Raw genomic sequence first — 18,058 nt, 5'->3', positions numbered from 1 at the left:
ACCTGCACAGGCAGCAAGATGGTTTTCTTTGAAAGGATAGGCGTACGATCTTTTTTTTTTTTTTTTTTGACAGAGTGAAGAAGAAGTACGGGAAGAATGAAGAATCAATCCACTGAGGGACCCTGAAGTTAAAATAAATCATAAAAGGAAATGACGTGCAGGCAGTTGAAAAATATAGAACTGTTCTTTTCTCTCTTGTTCTTTCTCTCTCTGTGTTTCTGTCTCTCCCTCTCTCTGCCCACCCCTCCCACCAGAGCCTGCCTGTGCTTTCTCTGCATATATCTTCTCATCTTCTCTCTTAATAAACACTTTGTTTCAAGAAAGAAAGAAAGAAAGAGAAATACAGAACTAGAGGTTAAAAGAAACTTGAGGCTGGAAATACAGAGAGGAAGTTATCTGCATAAAGTGAATGATTAAATGGAGGAGTATGTGCTAATTGCAAAAAAGAATATGCAAAAAAGAAAAACAGAATTTAACATAGAGCTTTGGAGGAATAGGAGGAAAAAGAAAATAATCAAGGAGAAAAAGGAATTTATTTGTACCCAAAGACCCTTGAACAGTGAACTAAAATATAATTGGTCAAACTAATACATTTTAGGGAGTTCCCCGTGTGGCTCAACAGAAACGAACCTGACTAGTATCCATGAGGTTGTGGGTTCAATCCCTAGCCTTGCTCAGTGGGTTAAGGATCCGGCATTCCCATGAGCCGAGGTGTAGGTCACAGACATGGCTCAAATCTGGCATTACTGTGGCTGTGGTGTAGGTCAGCAGCTGTAGCTCCAGTTCAACCCCTAGCCTGGGAACTTCCATATGCTGAAGATGCAGGCCCCCCAAACAAAAACAAAAACAAAAACAACCTAATACATTTTTTATTTTGAATATAATTTTGTACAAAACACAATATTCTGTAATGAAAAACATGAATTGTCAGTTATCAGAATGCTTTGGTCACAACTATTAGAAAACATACATAAATCATTAAACAATAAGGAAATCTATTCTGTAGCAAAAGGTGATGTAGGTACTATGTAGCAACTATCTCTTCCTGGAACCCCTTCTAAAGAGTAAGAAAATTCTGAACCCCCTCCTGCCGGCCAGCATTAAATCACATGCTCATTCCTTAACCAAATACTGGCATGAGGAATGGAGATCATATCGACTGGCTTAAAGACAGACTGATCATATGAGGTGCACTGGATGTTACGGAATTATCAAAAGGTCCACTACAAGAAGAATTTCAACTAACACTGTAAAATTTATACATTGTTTAGAATATTACTGACTACAAATAGTATACAATACAAAGTGAATCGGAGTTCCTGCCGTGGCTCAGGGGTAACAAACCTGACTAGTTTCTATGAGGATGTGGGTTTGATCACTGGCCTTGCTCAGTGGGTTAAGGATCCGGTGTTGCTGTGAGCTGCAGTGAGGTCACAGATGCGGCTCGGACCCTTTGTTGCCATGGCTGTGGTATAGGCTGGCAACTACAGCTCCAATTCAACCCCTAGCCTGGGAACTTCCAAAACTGAAGGTGCAGCCCTAAAAAGACAAAAAATTAAAAATAAAAGAAATACAAAGCAAAGATAAATGGATAATCTTTTTTACAAGCTGCTTGACATTGAGTAATTCACCTAACTGCTGCATCCAATTAACAGTTTTTAAATTGTGCCGCAAGAAGTCCTAGGGGTTCCATGGAGCCCCTCCGCAGCTGCTGATAGAGAAGTAAGTGCTAACATACATGGCTCGGTATTCCTCCAATCCTCCTTTCCAGCACAAGTAGCTCTACTTTATTTTTTTTTTTATATTGAACTTCCACATCTTGAACAGAAATTTCTGCAACTCAAAGAAAGATGAAAATCGATAGATTAGATGAACCTTATGATTAGTTAAAATTTAGGGATGATTGAGAGAACAAGTCACTGTAGAAAGAGAATATAATTCAAGCACGAGGGGAGAAAAAGCAATTAATGAGTTGGAAGAAATGTCCGGCTTTCCTGTCTTAATAAAAAATTTAAAAGCAAATGAGGCTATGTTTCAGTTGTCTTGAAAGCCTATATAAGTAACCCACCTATAGCTATGCTGCAGAAAAATGGTATCCATCAAAAATTTGCCTTAATTTTAAGCTAATTTCACCTGCATGCAACAATAATTCCATAAATTTCTACATGTTAAACCTTCTGAAGTGGTTTTCTATTATTTTGTATTTATTACACATATATAAAAGAGGAAAGGTACATATCATTATACCCATATTGCAAATGAGAATACAAAGGGGTAAAAAGAGAAAAGTAATACTAGTATGGTCTGGGTTATGTACCTCCTTAGGATGACTAAAGTTGAAAAGTTTAGTTTTAAAGAAAAAGATAAAGTTATAAGTTAAGATAGAGTAAATAAGAAATATCATTCAGGGAATTATGTGTAGGCAGGAATAGGCCAATAGAGTGCGGACTATAATGAGGACTGAAAGACTAGAGGTCAAAAGAATAGTGTTGGGTGTGTAACAGCACAGACGACAGAAAAGGATGCTCTGGGTGGAGAAGAGGGGTGAATGAAAGAGCCCCAAAGAAGCAGTATTTAATGATAAGTTTCAAGGTAGGGACATATTAGTCTAGATATGCAGAGTCAAGGATTATAGGGAGCTGGTATTTCAGGAGTATGAATATTAGCAATTTTCCTTTTTAATAAATATATGCTCTCTAATGGTGAATGATGCAGAGAAGAAACTTAGATGGATAAATTGCTTATGCTGCTACTATTAGCAGTAGAAAGTTAGGATTACAGGTTCTGGAGCCACATTTTGGGGGGTTCTAATCCTCGCTCTATTTTTCCTGTTGTGTAACTTTAGGTAACTTGCTTAACTGCATTCTGCCTCAAATTTCACATTTGTAAAGTGGGGATATAATTTTTTAAAAAACTAACAAAGTGCCTGGCATGAAATATTCCACATTACAAGAATTTGTTGAGCATCTCTACTATGTGCTAGACACTATTACCTATTTATTAATACTAAGGTGAGTTCAAGGGATTCTATGATTATTTTCTCAACTTTTAAAATAAAGTGGTCTAAAGACTTAATAGTGGTATGAATAACTAAGTATTCTTTCATTTATTTGAAGAATTAAGATTCAGTGTTTCATAAGTAATAACAGGAACAGTATTCTTATAGACTATGAACTCGAGGAAAGATACCATATTTCATAGTTATCCCCTAGCACCTTAAGACATTCTGGGATCTAAGAAGAACTGAAAAAAATGTAATGAATCTAAGAAGAAAAGAGTGATGAACATGATATGAAAAATGTGACTTATCTTTGTCAAAAAAATAAGATTTGATGAAGTCAAGGTTGATTTATTCAGGATAAAGCAAATGGCAATAAAAAATATTGGTGAGAGCAGTCAGTGTCAGCCAAAGAGACTATTGTTAATGACACAGTGATTCATAATCATTTGTAAGACTGCAGAGAAAGTGACAGGTATAGTACAGTAGTGAGTATATTGTATAGTATATAGGAAAGTATAGTCTTAACGCCTTTAATCACTGATTGAACCAGATGGCTTCCTCCACTCCAGTTAAGGTAACAACCACAAACCTGTAGACCACCATGTTACAGAGAGATGCTCCTCACTTAAATGTGAACAGACCAGTACAATTTTATTTTCTTCCTTTCTTTCTTTTTAACAGCCACACCTGCATCACATGGAACTTCCTGGGCTAGGGGTCAAATCAGAGCTGTAGCTGCAGGCCTATGCCACAGGGGCACAACACCAGATCTGAGGCACATCTGAGACCTATGCTGCAGCTGGCAGTAACATGAGATCCTTAACCTGCTGAGTGAGGCCAGGGATCGAACCCACATCTTCTGAGATGCTATGTTGGGTCCTTAACCCACTGAGCCACAGTGGGAACTCCCACAATTTTCTTACTGACTATGGAAAAATAAAGCTTAGTAGGTGGTGAGTCACTAGCTTTATGTTAACGTTAAAAGCACAGCATATTTAGGGGCTAGAATCTTGACTGTCTTAGCCCTAAACTTGTGAGATTACAATGAGTTATTCTGCACTATAAATTCAGATCCAAGAATATCCTAGAAAACGATTACAGAAATCAGACAATATAATAAAACATTATCCTAATTCCTAAGCCAGATGATCTTTGACTTAAAGAATTTATTAAATAAATTAATTTATTTATCTTATTATATCCAACTGGATAAATATTCAAAAACATGGGATAATAGTTAAACTGACTATAGATACTGAAGGATATAAAAATAAAGCTAGTCATTTCAGCAATTAACTTTTAAAAAATTCAGGAGATTAATAATTCAAAGGAAAAATATCTGTTAGAGGACTTCAAAGTTTTAATCTCAACTCAGATTTACAGGCTGTTCAAAAACATATTTATACCATTACCTGGTATTTAGTCAAGCACCATCTGAGTAATAAAAACAAACTTTTTATGCTAAATTGATTTTTTTAAAGATATCAATGATATTAGTTTTAAAATAACGAAAATAATGTACATCTTTTTTAAACACATGGTGTTTTAAACCTTACTTTCAAGCTGCTTTTCTGTACCCTAAAATGATCATTTTTAAAATAAAATTTGCAACAATCATTTTGAATTTTTTATTTTTTCTACAGGGTTTTGTTAAAGCAAGATACACCTGAAGGAAGTAAACAACTTAGAAAGTAAATTATCAAATGGCTTGTTTTATACTAGGGATTTGTTCCAGGTTCACTCTAAGACACAATGTCCTACTGATAAAAGTGCAATTAAACTGAAGTATATGGCTAAAACTTACATTCATATAAAATGGCTTACAATTCTCTGACTTAATAAAGGAAGGTTGGTTTTCTAAAAGCTTTTACTTCCGTCAAGGTTACAAAATCCAACAAACTTCTACATCTTTTCAACAACTGAAAACATAGAGCTGTTGTAATCAGTAAGTTTTATAGAAGATCTCTAAAATGCATCAATTCCTATTATAATAATTGTTATGAAACAGCAGGGAAGTGGGAATAAGGTGAGAAGAGGTGAAAACCTGATACGTGGCTGATGAAAGTTAAAAACTAATCATTTCTTTTTTCCTTATATATTAATTACTTAATGTTAAGAGCATATTAAATTAAAATCAGAGACCTCTACAAAATGATTTTTCACTGAAAATATCCTTTTGATTTTATAGCCTTTCTAGCTTTTAAATACCCTGAACTTTTAGTACACTGTTTTCTAACCATTTTATTCAAAGCTGTAAGTGCGGCAAATAAACAGCACATGCTTTGATCTCATTAAATTACAACTTATAGTTCCTAGAGTCATAAATACCATGCCCTTTTCTCCTTTATCCCTCTTCTTTTGGTATGAGGTAGTCTGTTAAATATCACTATCTCCTTGAGTGCTCTGACGTTTACTTAGACAAATAGCAGAGGTTATGAATGCTGCTCACAGATAGTATCGGAAATTCTTCATGATTGCCATAATGGTGAACCCAGTGTTCAGAACTGTAATACCTAGTTTTATCTAACAACTAAGTTTGGTCTGTTTAACTTTGCTCCAAAAAAAAAAAAAAAAAAAAAAGAAAGAAAAAAAAAAAAGAATTCCATCTTATCACAAACCAGTAATTTAAACTGTCCTGGACAAAATCATAGAACAGTATATGAGAAAAATTTAAAAAAAAAACCTCTGGAAAAATTAAGGATTAGAAATTTTAAATAAGTGATATAAAGCAATGTTACTAGTTTTGATTAGCCTCTGAAAAAAGAATATGAAAACCAAAAAAAAGTTTTTAAGTTAAAAATAAAAACTACATTATAAACCCACAAAATATAAAACTTTTGCCTAGAATGTCTGAAATATTAAGAATTGTCTGTTAAAACAGATATGTAAATTTTTACCCTTTCAGCTATTTGAACTTACAATTCTCAAATGTAACCACATTTTTCTCACTTTACCCTTGTATACACTCTCTCTTTCAAGAACTATTTGGTAGCTGTAATGCTTTCTAGAGTGACAGAGGCCACCAATGGATGACACATGCACATTTAAACAACCTTGGCCAAGGCTGAAAGACCTGGGAAAGGGGGCAAATGTACTCATGAGCAACACTCTTCTTCTTGTGCAGAGACACTCTTTACCCCTTTCACATAAATCCAACAAGGGAATCCCTCCATGAATTTACATAATCCTCATCTCCATCTACAGGTCAATCTTAAACTGTACATTAGAAATACAGTGGTTTCATGTTGCAATTTGTCTTTAATGAAAAAACAAAATTTAGTAGGGAAATTTATGAAGTATAATATTTTCACAATAATGCAAAAAATAATTACATAAAGGCATATGACTATTTTAATTTGCACAGAAAATCTAATAAACACTGGCAAAAGATCTCAAACTTCTGAAAGAACAAGAAAATCTCCACGTAATCAGATAGGACAAAAGAAAAAAACAAAAAAAAACATACTGAGAAAGGAACTGGGATGGTACCTACATCCCTGGGAAGGAGCTGGGAAATGAAAAAATTTCCCAGATGCTCTGGGACACAGGGGGAGCTTCAGCGCCTTGGAGGAGAATGCAGCAACCAGTATACAGCAGCCAGATGGGACAAACCTGCACAGATGGTCAGTGCCACTGCTCAACATTCTCCACAGCCCAAGATGTGCATCTGCCAGAATAGGCATGGGTTGAGTACTGAAGCTCGGGCTTTGGAGATCAGACTCAGGGGCTGGCTATGCAGAGAGAACTGGGATTGGCCTCACTGAAACAGCCTGAAGGGACTTGAGTCTAGGGCAACCATATTTGAGGTCGTATACAGAGGAAGCCTGGGCTGCCTTGGAGACCAGGTGTGACTTTGGGGTGCATGAGGGGAGAGATAGGACTCGCCATTACAGCTCTGTCTCCTGCACGCACTCTCAGGTGGTGGGACCACCTACACAAGCTCCAGAGGCAGTTGTGTGAGCCACCACCATCACTTTTGCAGACTCCAGGAGTGATCATGAGCCACCTCCACTCCCATCACATGCTCTGAGTGCATGTGTGAGCTGCTACCACTGCAAAAAACTGTAAAGGACCAGGCACCAGGCACTACATCTGCACACCTACTCTCAGGGAGATAACGGCCAGCACATGCTAAGGGAAGAGGCAACAGGCACCCATATGAAATAGTCCTCACACCAAAACTATTTTAAAAATTAAATATAAAACCCATTCAAGCTACACAGGGATGCTCCCATGTATAAGCAGCCCATCCAAGACCACAGTAGACAACTGTTTGTCCTAAACTAACAGAATAAGAGAAATGTAAGAAAAAAAAGAAGCGGGAAAATCCCTCTCAGTTAAAAGACCAAGATAATTCCCCTGAAAGAACAAACAATGAAACAGGCCTCTTCAGTTTAACAGACACCAATTTCAAAATGAAGAAATGAAAATACTGAAGGAACAAATAAAGTCTATTGACAAAAATGCAGAGTACTGTAAAAAGGAACTAGAAATTATCAAGAGGAACCGAGAAAAACTAGAAAACTCATTTGCTAATACAAAAGTGGAACTAAAGGCAATGAAGAACAGAATGAATAATGCAGAAGAAAGAATAAGTGACCTGGAAGATAAAATAATGGAAATAACTCAATCAGGACAGCAGACAGAAAGCCAAATGAAAAAAAAATGAAAGCAATATAAGATCTATGGAAAAATATAAAGCATGCCAATCTATGCATAATAGGGATTCCAGGGGGAATAAAAAGAAAAGGGGATTGAAAATATATTTGATAAAATAATAGCTGAAAACTTCCCAAAACTTCCTAAAGAAGGAAATAGCTATCCTGGTACAGGAAGCACAGAGGGTCCCAAACAAGATAAACCCAAAGAGACCTACACCAAGACATAGCATAATAAAAACAGCAATAGTTAAAGATAATGAGATTCTAAAGGCAAGAGAAAAACAGAGTTAATTACAAGGGAACCCTCCCCCCCAATAAGGCTATCAGCTGATTTCTATGTGGTGGGCCAGAGGGGAGTGGCAAGATATATTCAAAGTTCTGCAACAGAAAAGTCTGCAACCTAGGATACTCTACCTAGCAAACTCATTATTTGGAATGGAAGGAGAGATAAAGAATTTCTCAGACAAACAAAAACTAAAAGAATATGGCAATACTAAAATTACCTTAAAATAAATATTGAAAGGTCTTCTCTACATAGAAAAGAAGAATCAATACAAAAGAGAAAATCACAGTTGGGAAGTAAATCACTTAAACATGCTAGTACACAGGTTAAAAAAAAAAAAGAAGTCGTCAAAAAATGAGTTCCCGGAGTTCCCATGATTAACGAATCCGACTAGGAACCATGAGGTTGCGGGTTCAGTCCCTGCCCTTGCTCAGTGGGTTAAGGGTCCGGTGTTGCCGTGAGCTGTGGTGTAGGTCGCAGAGGCGGCTCGGATCCCTCGTTGCTGTGGGTCTGGCGTAGGCTGGTGGCTACAGCTCCGATTCGACCCCTAGCCTGGGAACCTCCGCTTCAAAGGTTAAGAACCCAATGTAGTCTCTGTGAGGATGCAGATTCAATCCCTGGTCTCACTCAGTGGGTTGGGGATTGGTGTTGCTGTAAACTGCAACACAAGTCACAGATGCAGCTCAGATCTGGAATTGCTGTGGCTGTGGCATAGGCCTCAGCTACAGCTCCAATTCAATCCCTAGCCTGGGAACTTCCATATGCTACAGGTAGTGGCCATAAAAAGTATCCAAGGGGGAGGGAGATGAACTGTAAGCTATTATACATGGAGGAGATAAACAAAGATTGTGAAGCACTGTGAATCAACCATATTTCAATAATAAATAAACCAAAGAGATATCATTGAATGTATAGATATCACTGAATGTATAGATATCACATGAATTCCTTTAATGCTGGGCCAGAAGGCTCTCTCTATTTATATTGTATAGCACTGTGAATCAACCATATTTCAGTAATAAATAAACCAAAGAAATACCACTGAATGTGTGCTTATTCACAATTATTTAGTCGTATTAGTTATTTTTATGTTTTTAAAGTTTATATTGTTAAAAATGAATAGTCCATTTATCAATTCTCTAATTTAAGAAAAAAAATTTTCAAAACTCCACAAGAGCCATCTTCAATATTCTGAAATGTGACTGAGAAGAAATATTCTCTACATATAAATTGTCCTCTTAGGTGGTTTATTAGACAGACATAGACTTTAAGGGCTAGGGATATATGCTTATTAGTGTTCTAATATTCTATACTGAGCTACCTCTATGCTCTTAATTTCTGATCCCTCAGGCATAAGAATAGAGTACATGGAATATAAAATCAATTTATTGGCAGGTATAAGAAAAAAACCTACCTATAATAGGGTTACAAATATTCATGGTCTTTGAACTCTAGCTTAGCACTGAGAAGCCACATCAATCTTTTGCTCAAGTGGTCCTGCTTGCTTTCCCTGAAATGGTGCTAATAGAGAAAGCAGTAAAACTTCCTGATTTCTTGAATTATGCATTCAAGTAATTACGCTTTCAAGTCATTAGTCTAGGAGCACAAAACATTCTTCTTCAAAACTTAGGACTGTGTCTTTATGAATAGTAAATTGCCTTAAATTTTCTATTTTGGTAAAGTTATAGTTAAATATAAATACAGAGAGCCTTCTGGCCCGGCATTAAAGGAATTCATGTAGAAGTTCCCACTTCATTCTTCCAAGTTAAAAACCAAACAAACTGAAAAGCAACAACTCAGATCTGTTAGAGAAATGATGTCATTAGGCAAACCGTTGCCTCAAAAATTAGAGAGATGGACAAGTGAATACAGAGAATCATAATCAGAATCCTCCACAGGAACCAGTACCAGGACAGGAAAAACTGAACTGTAATTGACAAACTTCCAGAGGTTTGGAGTAGACAATTTTTTTTTCTTTTTTCTGTCTTTTTAGGGCCGCACCTGTGGCATATGGAGGTTCCCAGCCCAGGGGTCGAATCGGAGCTGTAGCTGCCAGTCTATGCCACAGCCACAGCAGCGCTGGATTCGAGCTGTTCTGCAACCTACACCACAGCTTGTGGCAAAGCCGGATCCTTAACCCACCGAGCAAGGCCAGGGATTGAACCCACATACTTATGGATACTAGTTGGGTTCGTTAACCACTGAGCCACGACAGAACTCCCCAGAGCGGACAATTCTGGAAGTTAAAAATTCAGGGGGACACAGTCCCTGGGGCTCCCACACTTCCGTGAAGTTTTACCTCTAGGTTCTCTCACAGTGGACATCAGAGAAAAATTCCCTCTTCCTAGAAGGAGGAGGAAAAGGAAAGAAAGTGAACTGTTTTTAAATATACCGATTCATTCTGTTCTTATCAGCAAGTCCTGCCCTCAGGAGAAACTATCTGATCTGAGCCTACACTTCCTGAGGGAAGGGTAATACCCAACTTCAGCCCTCTCCAACCATCTCATACCTCCTGGGGACGAGGATGGGGACTGAGAAGCACTAGTGAAGTTCACAGTCCAGGGGCAACAGGCTCATTTAATCATAGGATACTGCCCCACTCCCCACCTGACCACTATATTACTATAGGCCTATTTATGGAAGTTCTTTTTACCCAGTATATCATGTCTGCCTTCCAGCAAAAAAATTATAAGACATACTAAAAAGCAAAAGACACAGTTTGAAGAGACAGAACAAGCCTCAGAACCAAAGTCAGATATGACAGGAATGTTAGAATTATCAGACCAGAATTTTTTTTACTGGCCACACCCATGGCATGTAGAAGTTTCCAGTTTGATCCCATGGCCAGGGATCAAATCTGAGCCACAGCTGCAACCTATGCCACAAGCTGCAGCAACACTGGATTCTTAACCCACTGTGCTGGGCTGGGGAGCAAATCCATGCCACCACAGAGACAACACCGGATCCTTAACTTGCTGTATGCCATACCACAGCCAGAACTCTCAGAACAGAAATTTTTTAAAACTGTGATTAGTATGCTAGAAGCTTTCATGAAAACAACACAAATCATGGAAGAACAGATGGCTAACGTAAGTAGAGAGATGGAAATTCTAAAAAAGAATCAAAAAGAAATGCTGGAGATCAAAACCACTGCAACAGAAATAGGAATGCCTTTGACGGGCTCAATAGTAGACTGGACAAGGCTGAGGAAATAATCTGAGCTTGAGGATATGACAACAGAAATTCCAAAACTAAAAACAATGAGAAAAAAAGACTGAAAAAAACCATAAGAGAATATCCATAAACTGTGGGTCAGAGAGTGTAACATACACAAAGTGTAACATATTCTTAAGTACAAGAAAGAGAAGAATTAAAGGAAAAGAAGCAATATTTGAAGCAATGATGACTGAGATTTTCCCCAAATTAATTGCAGACACCAAACCACAGATCCAGGAAGCTCAAAGAAGACCAAGAAGGAAAAGTGACCAAAAAAAATTACATCCAGCCATACTACATTCAAACCTCAGAAAATCAAAGATAAATTTAAAATCTTAAAAGAAGCCAGCAGAGGGAAAAAAAAATCTTACCTACAAAGGAGCAGAGATAATTATTATCTCATTTTCCCTCAGAAACCATCCAAGCAAGAAGAGAGCAAGGTGAAATATGTAAAGTATTGAGAAAAACACTTCAAAATTCTGTGTCCTTTGAAATTATTCTTCAAAAGTGAAGGAGAAATTAACTTTTTCAAACAGAAACAGAGAATTTGACTGATGGTGCTGACTACAAACATGTGGTCAAAACAGGAAGCCAGAAAATATGGGAGCACTGATGCAATCCAAGTAGGAAAGCCTTACAAGAAGAGATGAATGGGTAAGTCTGGATCAGGAGGGACAAATGGATGACATTTTGCACACCAATAAATTAAATAACTATAAAGTAAGTGTAATTTATTAATAAATGTTTAAATGACACTCAGTAAATGCTGCTTTAGAGCGTTTATTGATTGTTGGTAAGAATGAGTACTTAACTCTCTCAGGGATAGGGAGGTAGTTCAAAGTAGTATTATTTCAGCTGGGGCTTAGAAAAGATTAGGAAAAGGAAATAAAAGGTCATTCTCTGTAGGGAAAAAAAAGGCCTTGCCTATTTGTCCTTCTCATATCATTCTCCCCTTGTATAAGTAGGGATATTTTTAGTTGTAAATTATGGAAAATGAAACTGGCCCTAACCAAACTGGATTAAATAATAGTGGGATTTATTAGCTCAGACAACTGAAAGACCTAAAGGTAGAGCAAGAGTAGGGTTGGTCCATCCAGGAACTCAAAAATGCCATCAAAGTATAGATTTCTTCATATCATAGCAATCTGGCATCCACATTGTCAGGTTCCTCTTTTTCAGTTTGTTATGATTGTAGGCTGACTGCCAGCCACGGTAGGGATTACATTCTTTCTGGTTTATAACCACTAGCTGGTTTATAACCACTAGCTAAAGTCATTTGTCCACTCCTTAACCAATGACTCTGGCCAGAGTAATAAAATATATTTATGGCCTTCTGCCAATTTAGGGTTCACCTCTAAAGCTGGAGGCATCAAAACAAAAATCTAGATGAGTTTAGGAAGAAAGGGATATAGATGCTTAGTAAGTAACCAATAAATGTCCAATGCACTGCACTCTTTCACTCAAAATGCTTGGACCATACCAGACTTTTTCTAGTCCTTCAAAGATACTAAACTCTTTCCTGTCTCAAGGCTTTTGCACATGCTATTCCCTTGCCTGAAACATTCTCTTCTTTCCCCAACCACTTCACCTCCTATGTAGTAAAGTCACCTTGATAATTTCATTGCATCCTTTATTCTTTCTTCATATCATTTATAACAGTTTTAAATTATTTGATCTGTGTGATCACTTTATATATAATTCTTCTGTTGAACTATAAACCCCCAAAAGGCTGGCACATGTTTTATCTTCTTCATACTTGCATCCTCAGTGTCATACAGTACCAGTTAAATAAAGCCATTCAATGAATGAATGAATGGTGTTAATGAGATTAATATAGTGAATGCTTATTGGCTATTCATGTCATCATAAAAATGCATGCCACTGCTCACGAGTCAAAGAAATAATATTTAGAATGGGTTAGAACAAATTCATTCATTACATTTATTAAAATCATAACTCAAAGTTTATGAATCTGTATTTAAAACATTTATCTTTATACAAAAAAATTACCCAACTTTTCTAGTATTATCTCATAAAACTATTATAGACTAATTTTTACATAATACAATAAACTGGATCAATCATACCTTCTTTAAGGTGCATATTTCAGAGTCTTGCTTTTTATTTAAAGCTGAAAGTCTTTTGTTTAACTGTATTGCTTCCTGTACTGCAGCATGAAAGATTAGGAAAACATTATATTCAATGTACATTTTAAGGAAATATTACTAACATGGACAAGGAAAATAGCCTCAATGCAATGTATATAATTATTGCAGAATTTAATAATATTAAATAAACCGCCATTTTTTATTATTTCTAGTATCAGATAAGTTCAATTTATTCATTAATGAATAAGTCCATTTAAAACATTTCCTATTAAATATATAAATTTAAATAAGATACCACCTACCACTTTGTTCTAACTTTTCATGACTCTCTTTTACCAATCCAAATTGACCTGTTATTGTGGCATAGTATTTCTCAATTTCATTCAGTTGCTTCTGATGATCTTCTTTAGCCAGAAGATGTAACTGGACTTTTTGTTCCTATTTTGAAGAGTTATTTTAAATGTTATAGATATATAACACATACATACACACATTATTAAACATAATCAATTTTATTATTTTAAGTAACTATTGTTATTAACATAAATATGCCACGAAAAAGTACTCTTCCAGTACATCTTAGAGAGGAAATGTTAGGAGATATTTCTAAAACTAGTTAAAATTAAAGCTTTTTTCCTTCCTGTAACAAAATAGTCACTTAAGGTTATATTTCCTTTGTTTACAATTTCTTTTTCAAAAGCAATTGGTGTTTTAGCTATAGAAAAGTTAATTAGTCCAGTCCAGGACTAAGAAAGTGGGGGGAATATTATTAAAGCAATACTCTTGATAATTTAGGAAATAATTTTTTTTCTCTAAATTTGCTGGCACAATTATAATGGGCATTATCAAAACTCAGGTGATTTCCCTGAGGTTAATTTTAATGAATATAGCACTTATCACTGCATTAAAAATGGAATCATGAGAACAATATCTGTCAGTGATAGGGAGGAAGTTTACTTAAGCTGGGAGACATAGTTGGTAATAATTAGACCTTATGTATAATACATGGACCAGCACTGCTTTCAGCTAAAAGAGCTTGTTTTACCATACTGAGAAAAATGACTTACATTTCAAAAAGAAATATTAAGCTAACATAATCAATAACACATTTCAAAAGTTTTGATCTTGAGTTAGTTAGTAGAATCATCTACAACTTTCATTTCCGCCACATACTTCAGCTTCTATTGAGAGGTATAAAGAAGAGTGGAGGCCCATGACCAGGCCCTAAGTAATTACTTCCTGAATAAACTGCTGTTGTCTCAGAGAGTTCCAACAGTGGCAGTTTGTTAGATTTGCCTGGCCTGCATCTATGGCCCTTATCAACAGTAACACAATTCCAAGCATTTACTTGAAATAATTCTTCATTACAATCTAATAGGACTAAAATTCAGGGGTCTTATTCTTCCCTAGTCAAGTGTAGGGCATATTATCCCAAATAAATCTATCCATTTCTACTTTCTTGGAATGTGAATCTGGAACAAAAGAGACTATAAAACTAAAGAAGTTCAGTGGTGATCCTATCCAGACTGATGTGAAACTTCTACCCTGGGCTCCTACGACCTGCTTCGCAAACCCTGCAATTGCCCTAGTCCCTACTCATCTTCAAAATCATTCTGGACTCTGATTGTGAGTGCCTGCTCGTTAAGTTTCCCTTTGCATAAGTTAACCAGAGCCATTTTGTACTGTTTAACACCAAAGCACAGGCAGGTTAGTAGTGTGGTCAAAAGCTAGTCTGCCTATGTTTAATCCTGCCTCTACAATTTAGCTTCTGTGTGACCTTGGAAAAATTATCTCCCCTGTCTTTAAAATAGAGATTATAACAGTATCTCTCTCATAGGGTTGTTATACAGGTAAGACAAATTAACACACAGAAGACTAAGAACAGAGCCTGTCACAAAATAAGTACAATATAATATTTTGTTATTACTCCTCAAAAGATAAAAGTGCCTTCAAAAGCTTAATTAATTTTTATTTTGAATTGGAATAGCCCTCTTTAAGATTAATAAGGAAAACACATTACAATTTAAGTTGTACTTAACTACATTAACTTGGCAGATCTGGTGATAATCTTAACTTTTTCCAAAAACATTTTTAAATTATTTTAAGCAAAGTGATAATTTCTTTGGCAATGGTTGTGAAGGATCAGTTGAAACTTTCTTATTGCACTTCTATGAGCTTTTCAAATTCACTACTTAGTCATTTGAATTAAGTGTGCAGCAGTTATAAATTCAAACAAGTTGACAAGCGTACTTACCCTGAGATCTTATTGCCAACCTGGGCAGTCACTATTATCAACAGCTATGCAATAAATAATAATGACCCATAATCTGTTATTCTAAAATACTACTTAATTCCCTAATCCAGAGAATTATATTGCTTCCAACAGTTGTATAGAAACATAATACAATTCCACTGAACACTTGTCTAAAGATTTTTTTTTTCAGCTCAAGGAATTCTTTCAACTTTTAAATTCAAATCAATTTTTTTTTTTTTTTTTTGGCTTTTTAGGGCCGCATCTGGGCTAGGGGTCAAATTGGGGCTGTAGCTGCTGGCCTACACCACAGCCACAACCACAGCAATGCTAGATCCAAGCTGCATCTGCAACCTACATGACAGCTAATGGCAACACTGGATCCTTAACCCACTGAGTGAGGCCAGGGATCGAACCGTGTCCTCATGGATATTCGTCAGATTCGTTACTGCTGAGCCACAACAGGAACTCCCTTCAAATCGATTTTTATATAGCCCTTATGAGAAAACTGTCCAATACATATTAACATATATTAATACTGTCAATGCCTGCAAAGTTATCTTGTTGACTAAAAATGCAGAAAGATCAAAGTGAGTTCATAGGTATTCACTACCTATACAGAGCTCTATACACATTAGAGTAGTTTGTGATATACTCTATTCCAACATCCTTTGCTTGAAACCAAAGTTGAATTTAATTAAAATGTGGTTTCATTTGTTTCAATGACAGAATTGTGATTTTCAAATATATTAGCCTATTCAATGGCCATGATAAATGCTATAAAGACTTACAAATCATATGGGCACATATAGCTATAGCTCAATTAGCCCATTCAGGCCCATATGGGACTGTTGATATATGAACCTAGTTGGCTGCCCTGATTCAGTTTTGATAATGAGAGTGAAGAGGGGAGTTTGCCACTAACTGCATGGCTGTCAGCAAATAGTTTAAATTCTTTGGGAAGCAACAACAAAAAGCAGATTGGTAACACCTGTTTAAGAAACCTAAGAACATTATAAAGAATAATACAAATAAATTTATGGTGTTATTATAACTTTAAAATTATATACTATACCATAATAAAGATTATTTTATTGAAATTACTAAGAAATAGCTAAATAGATAGTGTTTTCGCTCTTTTAACTTCTGTGAATTAGTTCAAGTTATTTTCTCTTTTATTCAATTTTACTACTAAATGCAAACCCTCTGTCCACAAAAAAACAGTGTCAGGATTCATTGTTTTCCAAATACATATGTACCTCATTTTAAACAAACAATCTTTGAAAATCAAGATTATAGCACATGCATAATTACGAGTAGGGTGTGTGTGTGCGTATGTGTGTGTGGTCTAAAACTTTACTTAGAAGCCTCTTCAGGCATTTAAAATAGGAATAACTTTATTTTTATCCTTTTGGGGCCACGCATGGCATACGGAGTTATAGGGCCAGGGATCAGATCTGAGCCACAGTTGCGACCTCAGCCACAGTTGCAACCCAAGCAGTGGCTGTGGTAATGCCAAATTCTTAACCCACTGCGCCAGGCTGGGGATCGAACCTGTGACCCTGGGCTCCCAAGACAGCACAAATCCCATTGCACCACAGTGGGAACTCCTAAATGGGAATAATTTTAAAATAACATTTACACACGACTCTTTAGAACTATATTTACTAACAGAAGGCACAGCTGCTTATTTCCTCCCTTTCTTATTACCTTATAGAGACTGATTTGAACACTTTTAGAAATAAAATTAATTTTCCTTAAAACAATTAGTTCATTATAAGTGAATTTTAGAGAAAAAGATTCAAAACCCCAAAACAAACTCATATATTCTTCATTTCTATTTTTGCAACTTTATATTTCTTCAATATGAACCCAAAATAAATTAATGGGTTATAAAACTCATTTTTTAAGAATCTATGGCATCTTTCTTAGGATACTTTCATTTTTCAGCCACAATATAAGGCATGCACTACTTAAAAAAACTGAAGTCACATATATTTTGTGTTTACAAGTGTACATAATATTATAATCATAAAGATTACTTCTAGAGAAGTCTTCAGTCTAAAAAAATGAAGAATATTTTCTGAAAGAAAATATGAAGAAAACCTTCAAAACTGAAATTTTGTTTTAATTTAATTAAGAAAAATAAATCTTTATGACTTTTCCTTAGGGGAAAGTGATATACAAAAAAAGAAAATATAACTTAAGAGATGGTTGGCTAAGTTTTTACTTCATTCATTAAGCTCTATTAGCTGCTAAGTTATACAACATAGTCATCTGTACAGTAATCAGGGGAACACAACAGGAAGGATTTTTATTAATGACCAAGTCAGTTAATCTGATGTTCTATAGTTTATTTTTATCATATTTTATTGCATTATTTTTATTGGTAATGATTACTGTGATCATTTATTCAAGAGAATGTTTGGGTACTGTTAGAGATAAATAAATCTTTTTATTCATAATTGTGTTAATTTATCTAGAAACCTACCACCTCTACATGAACATCACCTTATTGAATTCCCACAAGCAGAAATT

The 18,058-nt window shown here is 35.7% G+C and overlaps 1 protein-coding gene across 7 annotated transcripts in view; it reads right to left on the bottom strand.

The window, feature by feature from the left end:
• The window catches only part of CCDC73 (coiled-coil domain containing 73), a 177,971-nt gene that overhangs the window by 45,666 nt on the left and 114,247 nt on the right, over positions 1-18,058 (bottom strand). For 6 of the 7 annotated variants that reach the window (XM_085011484.1, XM_085011487.1, XM_085011486.1 and 3 more), the window contains 2 exons: positions 13,572-13,707; positions 13,249-13,328 (listed from right to left, as the gene is read on the bottom strand). The exons of the other annotated variant lie outside the window; for it this stretch is intronic. In XM_085011484.1, the coding sequence (XP_084867610.1) occupies positions 13,249-13,328; positions 13,572-13,707 (216 nt within the window). The remainder of the gene's footprint in view (positions 1-13,248; positions 13,329-13,571; positions 13,708-18,058) is intronic. 7 annotated transcript variants of the gene reach the window in all.

This window comes from Sus scrofa, chromosome 2 (assembly GCF_054392235.1).
Source record: "Sus scrofa isolate SSC_HxYL_T2T_F1_AM1 chromosome 2, Sscrofa_HxYL_maternal_Yorkshire_Landrace_v2.0, whole genome shotgun sequence".
Lineage (NCBI taxonomy): Eukaryota > Metazoa > Chordata > Mammalia > Artiodactyla > Suidae > Sus > Sus scrofa.
The sequence above is the reverse complement of the archived record's forward strand: the minus strand, read 5'-3'. Positions and strand labels throughout refer to the sequence as shown.